The sequence below is a fragment of the Chironomus tepperi genome, unplaced genomic scaffold (assembly GCF_022539635.2).
Source record: "Chironomus tepperi strain 1889 unplaced genomic scaffold, CSIRO-AGI_Ctep_v1 contig_48, whole genome shotgun sequence".
NCBI lineage: Eukaryota > Metazoa > Arthropoda > Insecta > Diptera > Chironomidae > Chironomus > Chironomus tepperi.
Window position 1 is genome coordinate 953,797 of NW_027226170.1, and position 12,068 is coordinate 965,864.

At 31.2% G+C, this 12,068-nt stretch overlaps 2 protein-coding genes across 3 annotated transcripts; one reads left to right on the forward strand and one right to left on the reverse strand.

The window, feature by feature from the left end:
* The first annotated feature begins 4,433 nt into the window (after positions 1 to 4,433).
* Positions 4,434 to 8,691, forward strand: LOC139099917 (homeobox protein MSH-D). 2 transcript variants are annotated; one of them, XM_070652458.1, is made up of 5 exons: positions 4,434 to 4,658; positions 4,748 to 4,819; positions 6,611 to 6,703; positions 7,634 to 7,826; positions 8,191 to 8,691. In XM_070652458.1, exons 1-5 carry the CDS (start codon positions 4,643 to 4,645, stop codon positions 8,390 to 8,392), a joined length of 576 nt encoding a protein of 191 aa, XP_070508559.1. In that variant the 5' UTR covers positions 4,434 to 4,642; the 3' UTR covers positions 8,393 to 8,691. The 2 variants fall into 2 exon arrangements, with proteins under 2 accessions (XP_070508559.1, XP_070508558.1); XM_070652457.1 differs by having other exon boundaries at positions 4,434 to 4,819.
* On the reverse strand, positions 8,586 to 11,812 carry LOC139099919 (synaptic vesicle glycoprotein 2B-like). The gene is made up of 9 exons (XM_070652459.1): positions 11,594 to 11,812; positions 11,342 to 11,470; positions 11,015 to 11,212; positions 10,907 to 10,933; positions 10,567 to 10,756; positions 9,661 to 10,475; positions 9,396 to 9,593; positions 9,147 to 9,236; positions 8,586 to 8,808 (listed from the first exon to the last, which is right to left on the reverse strand). Exons 3-9 carry the CDS (start codon positions 11,181 to 11,183, stop codon positions 8,753 to 8,755), a joined length of 1,545 nt encoding a protein of 514 aa, XP_070508560.1. The 5' UTR covers positions 11,184 to 11,212; positions 11,342 to 11,470; positions 11,594 to 11,812; the 3' UTR covers positions 8,586 to 8,752.
* Positions 11,813 to 12,068: the final 256 nt, after the last annotated feature.

Sequence of the window (12,068 nt, forward strand, 5' to 3'; positions counted from 1 at the left end):
CGCATAACCAACATTATCCGTTAAGTGTCCATGACTCAAAAGTGTTAATAGAGCTTGTTATATTGTCCTGTGTCTATTTTAAATATCACTTAAGACTATCAAAACGGTCCTCATTAAAGGACTGATCTACCATTAAATATTGAGTCAATAACTCAAATTGACCCAGAACTCGTTACGCTTTGAATAATAAAATACATCCATCCAAAATTGATTTTAAATTAAATTACCACAAAGTTTTAAAATGAGGACATTAAATCTTGTTCTTGTCACATTAAATTCTCTGTTTGTACATTGAAAAAAAAAAAATCCTTTTAGATCTAAAGGATTAAATCTTCATAAATTATCAGGCTTGTTAAAAAGAAGATGAAAAAAAATTCTGCGGAGAAATTTTCCTTCGAATTAAGGCTTTGTCGAATAGCAGGCTGTGGGTTTAAGGAGCAATTAAGTAATTTTACAATGCTTTAATAAATAAGCGTATTAATCTGTGGATATTAAAGGGCTGCGGAGAAGCTAGTAACAAATCCTACTAAATTAATCGACCAAAATAGGAATGTAAGCGAACAGCACAACTTGTTCGGTAGAGCATTGCTACGTCGTTGTATTGCAATAATAAGTTAAGTGGTCCTGATGGCAACGTGACGATTGATTTTGACCCATTTTTACTGCGAAAGACATAACCTCAAATCAGGAATATACTATTTAAATAAGATTCAGTATGGTATATGTGGATAGTAAGTTGCGAACTGCACTAAGATGGTGATAATAGAAGTAAGTGCATTCGAGAAGCGCGGTGCCAAATTTCATTCTTTATCGACAAAATAAATCATAGCAACCTTCAAGTCAGAACCACTCTACGTACGTCATTTTGACGCTATACAATCAACACGAAGGAAGATAAGGCAATGCAATCGAAAGTTCAAATCAATTTTAATAACCTTTTTATACCCATCAAAAAATAATCAACTTGATCATCTTGATTAAATTAATGAAAATAAATCTGTGCTTATCAATTTGAAAATGAATTTTCAGTAATTACAGGTCAATTGTTCCTGGCAGGTAATTAATTAATCAACATAAATCTATTTCCTTATCATTAAAGTGGCTCTCTATTTATACAATAAACAATACACAGATTTTGTTTTATCAAAGTTAATGATAACAATAAAATGAGAAACCAGTACGGGTGGTAGAAATTCCTTTCTATATACACTTGAATGAATTTAAACTGTAAAGTACGTGAACAAAAAGGAGCTATCACGCAATTTATCACATGAAAAATAGGCAGCGGAAATTAAAGTAGATAGAAAAGGTTACTGAAAGCATGACATCCGGATATTGGAAGAGAGGTGAAGGGTGTGCTAAGGGACTCTGTGTAGCTCTGTTCTTATGGAATAATTCATTTTGTATGTGAATAGCTATTAAATATTGGTGATCTACGATCAAAAATACAATTTTCATAATTAGGTTTCTAATAGATTCAGATTCTCGGTTGGATCTTCTATGGAAGTGATTTGATCCTTTTCAGACTCATTCTATCATTTGTATGGAACGCAAATATTTAGAGGATGAGAATTGATGTTTTTGTCTCGGAAAATCACTAACTGTACTGAAGTACATGTCGATGAAGGCTCGAAAGAACGCTGAACTTCTATTTTAAATAAAAAATGCACAATTTTAATTCGTTCCAACCTGTTCCAACTTTATTTCAATGCTTATAGATGGCTAACGTTTTCTACAATGAAATTATATAAGTTTTATTAAATATATCGGCCTTAAACTTAATAAATTTGCTTACTAATTTTTAATTTATTCTGAACTTCTACACTTTCAATAATCGGAAAGTTCATTGTTAAACCTCTACACGTTCATTATTGAAAGTACTTCTTGTAAATGAATTTTCAAATTATGACAGTTACAAGTATGCATGCATAATTTATTAATTTAATTCAAAAATTGTTTGTCACTTTCAATTTATGACACAATCAAATTGAAGAATTTTGATCCAAAAAGTAGTAATTTGATCTTCTCATGGACTTCGCATGCCCCAGCTTAAAATAGCCTCTATCTGAACTTATGTAAACTTCCTCACAGATTTAAATAAAGATGATGTTTATTCTTCAGAGTTCAAAAACAAACTAAAATGTTTACATAGAAGGGGGTCAACAACTTTAAAAGGGGAAAATCAACTAATATTTGTTGCATATAAAATTCGAATTTTAAACGACCGTTGTTATATTCTCAACAATACTATTGGCACACTTTACTGAAAATGATGTGAAAAAGCATCATCTCAACTATTTTCTGTACATTTATCAAGGGTGTATCGCGTGCCAACAGAATTAAAAATAATTATCACAGACATTTTAATTTTCAGCTAATTGTTTATATGGAATTAATTTTTTTTACTCATATCAGTGAGATATAAAAAAATTGGCAAGAGTAAGAGGGTAATTAAGAAAATTGATACTCAATACATGTATATTACCGATCAATCGATTACTGTCAGATTGAGTGAGTAAATGTGTAAATTGTAATCAACTAAAAATATTTTTGTTCCATTTGATTTATTAAGTTGAAATCAAAACCAATCAATTAATCATCAGGATGTAACTTAATTACGTTTGCTCTCTTTCTCTTCACGGTGTGTCTATCTCGTCCCTTTAACACCCACACTCAATCGTCGAGTAGCCAGCATAAAGAGATGGAAATATTACACAACAACAGCAGCATCACCCCAACAAAACAGACATACTATTTATATGTTGTTATTTTTATTTATTATATTGCGAATGTAATATTCCTAAATGTTCAGGAGGGGTAGGTATGCTTATGGTAGAAGAAAAATAAACCTGTCATGTTTTTTTTTCTTCCTCTTCTGGTGAATCCTTTTAATGGTTGCGTTTAAGTGGTTTATTTTATTATCACATCATTGCTCTTTTTCCTTTTTGATACAATTTCTTGGAAGGACTTATGGTTTTAGGTACACTTTGTCTTTCCATATTAAGTGTGTTGGAATTAAATAAAAGGAAATTTGTAACATGATAGACTTGTTAGGAATCAGTTTGAACTAATCCTAGCTTGTTGGATCTTAAGTTAATCTACATGGATGAAATTTTACATTTTTGACATTTACATCGTGGATATTACTGCAGATTTATTTTAATCCAGTTGAATAAGTAAGTTTAGAGAACGACAGTCTTCGCGGATTTCAATTTTATTGCTACATTTTTTCCAAACATTTGACATGATCCTGACATCTTTGGCATCTATGGAATGACTTTAGTAGCATTTAGGATTTAAATTTACAACATTGAAGTTCATTAGTTTCTTACATTCATAGTTACATCATATACTGGTCTTAAAGATCAATTTCGATTCATGTTATGCCTGATCCTCCCTTAGATAGCTGGCTCTATCAGATGCTACTTATTATCACTTGTAACAATGAGCTGAGACTACAACAAAAGGCTAATCCTGTTTATCTTTGAACAAGCCTATTTTGGAAATGGTCAGTGAAAAACCTTATCATCCACGAGAAGGTATGCTCTTGATATTCTGATTCTAAATCTGAACTATAGTTATTCAGGATTTTTCGAGATCCAGAGCTGCGCGCTAGGGCTAATGGGATTCGCGGCTAATGTTTGTTTAACGAGTAAAGGTGCACCAGACCACTGCACTCAATAGACCTACAGTTTGTAGTGGAATTAGAACCACTCTTTTGATGACGTTATTATCAGCTTATTGTCTCTAGACTTTGTACACAAAGAGAGGCTATGAGTCGCGTTTCCAGTACATATGATTCGAAAAAGGACACGTCAAAAATTTCACATGCCGAGTCTCGAACCCACGATCGCTGGATCGCTGTTGCAATAATTATACACCGAAGGACTAACCCACTGCATCCTAGCCACTTCGACTCACCTCTATTGAAACAACTAAGTACACTGATAAATACACAAAGTTATGTGCCAAAAACCTACCCAAATAGTCTGACCAATCCCCATTCAATCAGTAATAAATCACCAAAATGCTCCGTAAGAATAATGTCTGATCATTGCACACATTCATACTTTTCTATTGTAATACGTAGTTATCTACACGATTTTTATATAGATATACAAAGAATGGCTGCATCGAGAGTAAAAATCAAGTAATAAGCAAGCATTTCATTGTTATATGCCAAGTGAAGATTCATTCATAATTTTTTATAGCATTAAAACCTTTTAAGTAACACGAAAATACATCATGCTACCATAACCACATGTCTTTTTCTCAGCGATTTACCGGCTACAGTTGAAAAAAGATAGATATATCCATTGTACTTGCTTACTTTGCTTTCCTTTCTTTTTAACACCTTGTTAACTGAGGGCGTGCATCATCATCACCATCATTTATATCATACATTTATACATTAATACTTAACAGCGGTAGAAGTAAGCAGCATCATCAGTAAGAAATCTCTGATAAACCATAAAACATTTCATAAATCGTTGTCGACTAGATTAGAGGCGTCGAGTGGTGATTTTTGATATTTTTTTTTTGTTCTTGTTCCTGTCTGGTTTTTTTCATTTTTTTGTGTTAAGCATTATTATTGCTTTATTAGCGGCAATAATGGAGATTGATAGCATACAGCCAAACAACAATGAAATCGATCGAAAGTGTGTGAAAATTGAGCAATCAGAAAAAGTCGATGACAATAAAATGTCGACAAAAATGTGTAATAAATTTTCAATAGAATCAATTTTAGGACTCAATTCACATAATGATGACATAGCGAAATCTAATCGATTGGATTTGATTGACTTTTGCAATACGAAAGGTGAGTATGAGTGCAAAAAAGGATTTAATGTTCTAGATTATGTGGATTAGTGGTAAATTTAATTGGACCTGGATTAATTTGGATGAAGGTTAATTGGACAGTTCTGTGAAATTTTGTAAGCAAGGTTAAGCCTTAAGGAAAACATTAATTTTGTTATAATTGTGGCTAACTGCAGTAATTAAGGACTCTATAAGGATTGTAATTTATATTTACGATGTTTATTCTTCGTAGTTCGAATGAAGATCTGTGCGGCAAGGGGTCTTCAACTATTTACAATAAATATTATTTAAATCGTAAATGAACGTTAGGAACTACTACATAGTTTACCGTCGGAGAAATCAATTACGGAAAGTGCTAATTTGAGTTGCAATTGATTCTTTATCGTCGCGATCATTGCTTTTTACCCATGAGTTGTATTTCCAACTATACGAGTCAAATGAGTAAGAGATCGTACATGTTCGATGATTCAGATATTGGACTAATTAAGGTAGTCAGAATGTTGTTGCTGTTCGCTGGTCGCGTAAAGCTAACTCTATTGCTGGCTACCGCTTGCCAAATCTCAATTATCAATGCTCGATTGACAGCTTCATTCCATGAGTTCTTTAAATGCTCATAAGATCGTTTGACATTCACAAAGTCGGACTTAGAGACCTATCTTAAATGAGTTTCTTAAGCTTTTCTAATAACATGACTTGCCAATCGATACCTGTTCATTTTTAAACGTCAGTAAATTTATTCTGGTAAAAAAAGTCTGGTTGTTTGAATGGGGTTCCTGTAATGTCCTATCAACGGTGTATCATTGAGATTACAGGAGTAAAAGGGATAGAGATAGAGAAAATGCATAAATTATAAAATACGCCACTTTACCTTATAGTCGAATAACCGCTGGTAGCTCAGAAACAGGATCATGTGACCTCAAAAGCACAGAACATTGGTTTAAGTCTCACCTGAGGATTCCTTTATTCGGAGCCATACTCCTTCTTTAGATCAACAAACGTCCAAATAGAGAAGGTTGCAATATTGCACAAACAAACATCTTCATCTGTGTTGCTTCGATACTTCCGTCTTAAATTCTGAGGATGCAAAATCTGAAATTTTCTATGTTCAGTGTGTCGCCTCGAACAGACAAGGAACATGCTCACGAGTGTGCTTACAAAGTTTAACAGGCTCAATTATATTGATTGAATTTACTTTGAGCTATAGATAAAGCAAGGAGTATGCTCATTATATGTTCGGTGTCATTAAGTATGCTTCACTGATATATTGACATCAATGTGTTAGAGTTGAATAACTGGGTTAAAACAGTTAATTCTGCTATCTACCTTTAATTGTTCTGCTTCCTTATTTAAAGACAGTCATGCATCATTATGCCAATGTTTATCCAAGATACAGTAAAATCTCCTTAAATTTATAAACTGAGATTATAGAAACTAGAAGAAACACGTTCTCATTCCTGATTCTAGAAGTAGCACAATCATGCTTCTCAACACACAAATTAGCATATTTTGCATAATGACCACGACATTATACGACTTATTATCGGACGAGATTTAATGACAATCTGTATGAAGACTATTTCAAAATCATAAGATTAAGTAAGGCTAGATAACAAGGGGGAACTACTTGCAACAATAATCGCATGAGCAACTAGATCCACATCATCTGGATTTGTGAAAAATGTTATGTGCTGTCCTTTTTATAACATCCAATAATTCTGTGGTCCACAATAAAATTTAATCAAATAATGATGAATCATTAACTTTTATTATTGCCTTTTTTATGTAATTGTAGATGTCATTTTATCACCCGATACAGCATTTTATCATCAGCACGAACCAAATGTTTTTTGTCGCAACTGGCTAGATACAAATTTTAATTTTCAAGGTAATTGCAAAAATTTTTGGCGAATTTTATGTTTCATAAAATGACGATAACAATAATAATATTAAGGCCTCATCGCACATCCAACTAATGAGAATCGGATAATTAATAGAAGAGCTTATTGACTGTACATTCCATTCATAAATGTGATAAACTATTGTGTCCACAAATCACAATAACGAGATTTGTAGAAAATTGTGGATGTGCACTGCTGAGTGAAAATTACGATCTTGTGCCTCATTTCATTTGTAAATTGAATGATGAAACATTTAAATGTTTATTTCTACTGTGGACATTTCTCATATCCATAAAATATTTTCAACTCTTTTTTTTGTTTTCTGCTGTTTTACAGTACAAAATATGTTATGGACATTGACAATAATGATTCAGACTTCTCTTGAGAATTTCCATTTGTTAATTAATATTTTGTGGTAATTTTTGGCTTAGTTTTCAAACTTTAGTTCTTTTTCATTCTGAAATCAAGTTTTATGATTTTAACGAGTTTTCAAAATTTGAATTCTTAAATGTAGCCAACTTCAGGTTAGATAAAAACACATTTTGATTTATTTTCGTAACGGCTTTTCTTAATGTTTATAAATTAATTAATTTCCTGATAAGTACACAAATCAGTAAAATCCACAAAAGGACAAAACTTTAATTAATGGCTTGAAAAATATTATAAATGCTAAACATATCAATCAATCAAGTCCTCAACAGTAGAAAATGAAGTTGTTACTTTACATCTTTTTTACTCTCGAGTGAGTGAATGAATATTAAATAGGTGCTAAAATCTTGAGTAAACATTCAACGACTATACGAAAAGTGATTATTTATCATGAATTAATTATCACTTTAACTGATATAAAGTTAAATACAAGTTTTAAATGTGTTAAATATTCCCTTCTTTTTTCTCTTGTTAAATATGCTTAATAGCACAACAGCGATTATTAATGGGAAAAATGAGGCTGAGAAAGACGGGAATTGATAGGAAACCACGTCAAGCGTATTCACAATGTCAATTGGAGAAGCTCGAAAATGAATTTAAAAATGATAAATATTTGTCAGTCAGCAAGAGGCTCGAACTATCAAAAATTTTAAATCTAACTGAAGTACAAATAAAAACATGGTATGTTAATATTAAATAAGTATGGGTGGCTGGATGACATAGGCTCTATTGATTTCTAAGAACGTACTTCTTTTAACGGTTTTTAAAAATTCAAAAAATAACAGCTTTCAAAAATTTAAATATCAATGGTTAAAAAAATCATGAAAGAACCGTTTCGAAAAATTCAAATTTTAAAAATCGGTTATGTATTTAAATTTCAAATATTCAAAAAATCGTCCTCAATTAAAACATACATGGTGATATATCAATGAAATCAATTAAATACGCTTTAGTCATCCATCCACGAAATGACTCGCCATAAAAACAACGCGAATAATAAATGTTTAACATAAAATTTATTGTCATGAATGATCCTATATCACAGGTTTCAAAATCGCCGTACAAAATACAAAAAACAAATGTCATCAAAGCTTAAAATTGCACATCGGAATACATTTTATCAAAATTATACGATAAATCAAGAACCGCAACATCATCCCGTACTTCCGCCATCAACAATATATTATTTAAATTCACAACTGATATCACAACAGCAGCAGCAGCAGCAACAACATTATTTATCGTAGAACAATAAGCATAAAAATAATAACTTTTTAAACTTAATCCAAACTTGCATTTTTATTCATTCAAAAATGTATTTCACATTTTTTTTTCTTCTTAATATTGTGATAAATAAATAAATAATTAATTTATGAGTAAGCATAAAGAGTATGATAATGTTACAGAAGTCTTTAATGAGGATATTGCATATAGCGTAGAAATAATAATTTGTGCATACATAGTTATGAATTTTCATGATGTTAATGAGTATGTGGATTGAAAAATAAACGGAAGCAATTTTCTAAAGAAGCAAACAGGAACATAATCCAATTGTGATAATATTAACTAAAAATCATTAGCATAAAAGATTGTGAGTAATTTGCATATTAATTTAAAGCTTCTCTACCCGTCGACGGTAAAAAGAGACAAAGAATACCGCTAACTAAATAAAAATGAAAAGAAAAGAATTAAAGGATAAAAGAGTGAGTGAGTTAAGCAAGTGATGGTGAAAAGAGTGATAAAGATTCAGATAAAGCTAGTGTATTTTTGCTTGCAATGGATTTGGACTTTAAACATAGAATTTTGTTCCATTTGGAGAAATTAATTAGTAGCGTTTTTCAAAAATTTGAATTTTTGAACTTCAGAATTTAAATTTTGAACTTTAACGGCAATTTGAAAATTGTGGACATTTGACCCAATAATTAATTTTTCACCCTTAAAAACTCTATAACTGCCTGCAAAAATGCACAAAATGATAAAGCAAAAATAAATTAAACTTACTGAAAAGTAATGCAGAAAAGATGATAATTGGAACAACGCAATGTAAATCAATGAGAAATCCAAATAGTAGATTTCCTATTAATGCACCTCCTAGAAAAATAATAAAATTATGTATAAGTGCTTAGTATTAGGCATTTAAATTTGCACATAGAATCGATTAGTAATTTAAATTCTGTACACACATTCATCTAGTTTGCTATCATTATGTAATATTAGGACATAACACATATCACAATAAATTGTATTTACCTCTACCAAATGTTAAGCTTAATGCTGCTGCCATAACTCGTAAATTTGTTGGAAATAAATCGACCATAACACAATAAACAGTGCTGATTCCAAGCGATGTTAATGCTTCAAATATACATGACAGAATAAGATTTTCTTCTGAATTTTTGACGAAATATAATCCAATTGTGGCAGCTCCAGCAAGTACAAGACTAAAAACTATAAAATTAAATAATTTTAATTAATTATCAATCAAGTAATTAATTCAGATTGACAGGATACGTACATATGAAAAGCTTGGCCCCGACACGATGAATGCATGCTGGCAGGAGGAGACTTGTAGGTATACATGACAGCCCAATAATTACAGTATGCCAATAAACATCATTTTTGATTGGATTCCCACAAAATTCGTCTTCCTTTCTTCGAATATTACTGACAATACAAACAGATGCTTCTGCCTCGCCATGTTTCGCCTCGTACTCTTCAAAGCGATAAAAAAGTTCCGGAAACCATATCATCAATGTATAATATGAAGCTGTTAAGCCAAATTGTATGGCGCACGTAAGTGTTGTATTTTTTAAATGTGGTGCTTTACACAATGATTTCGTCTGTTCCCATATTTCTTTAAGTAGGATATTAAGATGCTTCGGTTTTCTCAAACTCAATGACCGTAACGACGGAAGTGACTGACTTTGATTAACCTTTTCACGTTCTTTCTCTTTCAATGATTTGATTGGATAGTCATCTTTTGGTCGTCCTGTGTTCATATGATAAATGTCCTTTAATATCTCAAGAGCTTCGTCTGTATCACCAATTTCAATCAAAAATTTTGGACTTTCAGGAAAGAAGAAGAGCCAAATTGCAATTAAAATACTTGGAATTGCACATAATGCGACAAAGAGATTCCAACTATGAAAATCGATGATGCCGAGGAATTTGAAATTTATTTCTAATGGAATAATAAGCCATGCGATTAATGGTAATAGGATTATACCAATTGTCCAAAAAACTTCCATCCAACATAGAATTTTCTCACGATATTTTGTTGATTGAAATTCACCGAGATAAGGAAAGCAAATAGCCATTGCTCCGGTGATGCTACGATGAAGAAAAAAAAAATGAAAGTCATGAATATTAATGAATGTTAATAATATTAAATAAATTGATAAATCGATAGACGTGCTTTTACCCAAAACCGTTAAAAAATCGAAAAAATATAAATAATCCATAAATTTGTGAGATTGATGAGAGAATTCCACAAATTCCATCAAGTAGCAATGATGTGATCAGCACGTATTTTCTGCCTTTTGTATCTGCAAGACATCCCCAGAAATATGAGCCGAGAACCATTCCACACATCGGGGTGGCTGTTAACCATCCTATTAAATTGATGTAAGACAATAATTTTAACTTTAATTCCATAAATGGAAGGAGGACTCAAGCACACTAATAGACTTGTCTGCTGTAGAATAATCTATTCAAATCTATTGGCATAGCCTGAGAGAAAAGATGTTATAAAATCAACGAACCTTTATCAACAGATGTCATCTGGAAGTCTAAAATAAAATTCATACATAGTTTCAGTTTAGGACATAATAAAATTGAATTAAATTGCAAATATCAATAAAAATGCTCACCACATGTTGCTGAAGGAAGTACAAACGATATTATCGTAATGCCTACAGCAGTATTTAAATAGATTAATCCACAAACAGCAAGCAAGAAGAAATGGAATTTCCCAAATTTTGTCTGTGACACTGCTTGCTCATATTCAGCTTGAGTATCATCTAGAAAATCTAATGTCATTTCGTCTTTTTCTTTTTTCTTCCTTTGATCTATTTTACCAACGGCACGAATTATTTCCGATGGATGATCCAGTTTGATTAAAGTTTAGTTTATGTATTTATATAAAAAGGATTAAATGTAGACTAGATATAAGCTATAGTAAAAATGTCTTATTATACCAAGATAATTTAATTAAATTTCTTGAACTTTTAGCTTGCACTTAATATATTGACTGTATCTTGAAATTTGAGGAAATACTTGATTTTTCACTTCTAATTTCTGCAATTTGTGCTTGCAACAAATTGTTACTGTAAAGATACAGTAGATAAACAAATTAATTAACGAAGGACAAAAATGAATCACTACTTGATCAAATCAGCTGTTACTTGATTGATTTCTCTATTTAATTGAATCACAAACAGTACACGCACATGAGAATATCGATAGACAGCGATCAAAAAAGAAAATTCAAACAATCCGGAAGTTTTGATTTTAAGATGATGATGTCACATTGAACTTGGTACGTCCGTACATGCAACTCGCGTTTTCAATTGATTACGAATAAACAATACAGTACTATTTTCATGTGATTTATTTATAGAATCGTGATGAAACAAATTTAGAAAAAATAAATTAATTAAATTGTCACTTTAAATTTTGCACTCTTTTTGCAATGATAATTTGATTTATTTCACAATATTTTATTCTCTTATGGCACTTTAATTCACTATCAAATAACTTCTGTTCAATGTTTACTATAATTAATAGTACTTAGTTATCACTAGAATAAATTAATCTACAAAAAAATTAATTTCACCACACAAAATTTTCTCAATCAATGAGAAGAATAAATAAGGAACTAACTATTTCGGAGATGATTGGGCGAATAATGCATTTTAATTAAGC

Bases quoted from the DNA above. Each gene is read 5' to 3' on its own strand.
- LOC139099917 (XM_070652457.1), top strand. From the start codon at position 4,612: ATGGAGATTGATAGCATACAGCCAAACAACAATGAAATCGATCGAAAG. The intron at 6,704-7,633 runs GTAATTGCAAAA...TATGCTTAATAG, and splicing joins TACAAATTTTAATTTTCAAG to CACAACAGCGATTATTAATG. The intron at 7,827-8,190 runs GTATGTTAATAT...CCTATATCACAG, and splicing joins GAAGTACAAATAAAAACATG to GTTTCAAAATCGCCGTACAA.
- LOC139099919 (XM_070652459.1), bottom strand. From the start codon at position 11,183: ATGACATTAGATTTTCTAGATGATACTCAAGCTGAATATGAGCAAGCA. The intron at 9,237-9,395 runs GTAAATACAATT...TTATTTTTCTAG, and splicing joins AAGCTTAACATTTGGTAGAG to GAGGTGCATTAATAGGAAAT. The intron at 8,809-9,146 runs GTAAGTTTAATT...ATTTTTATTTAG, and splicing joins CTTTTCTGCATTACTTTTCA to TTAGCGGTATTCTTTGTCTC.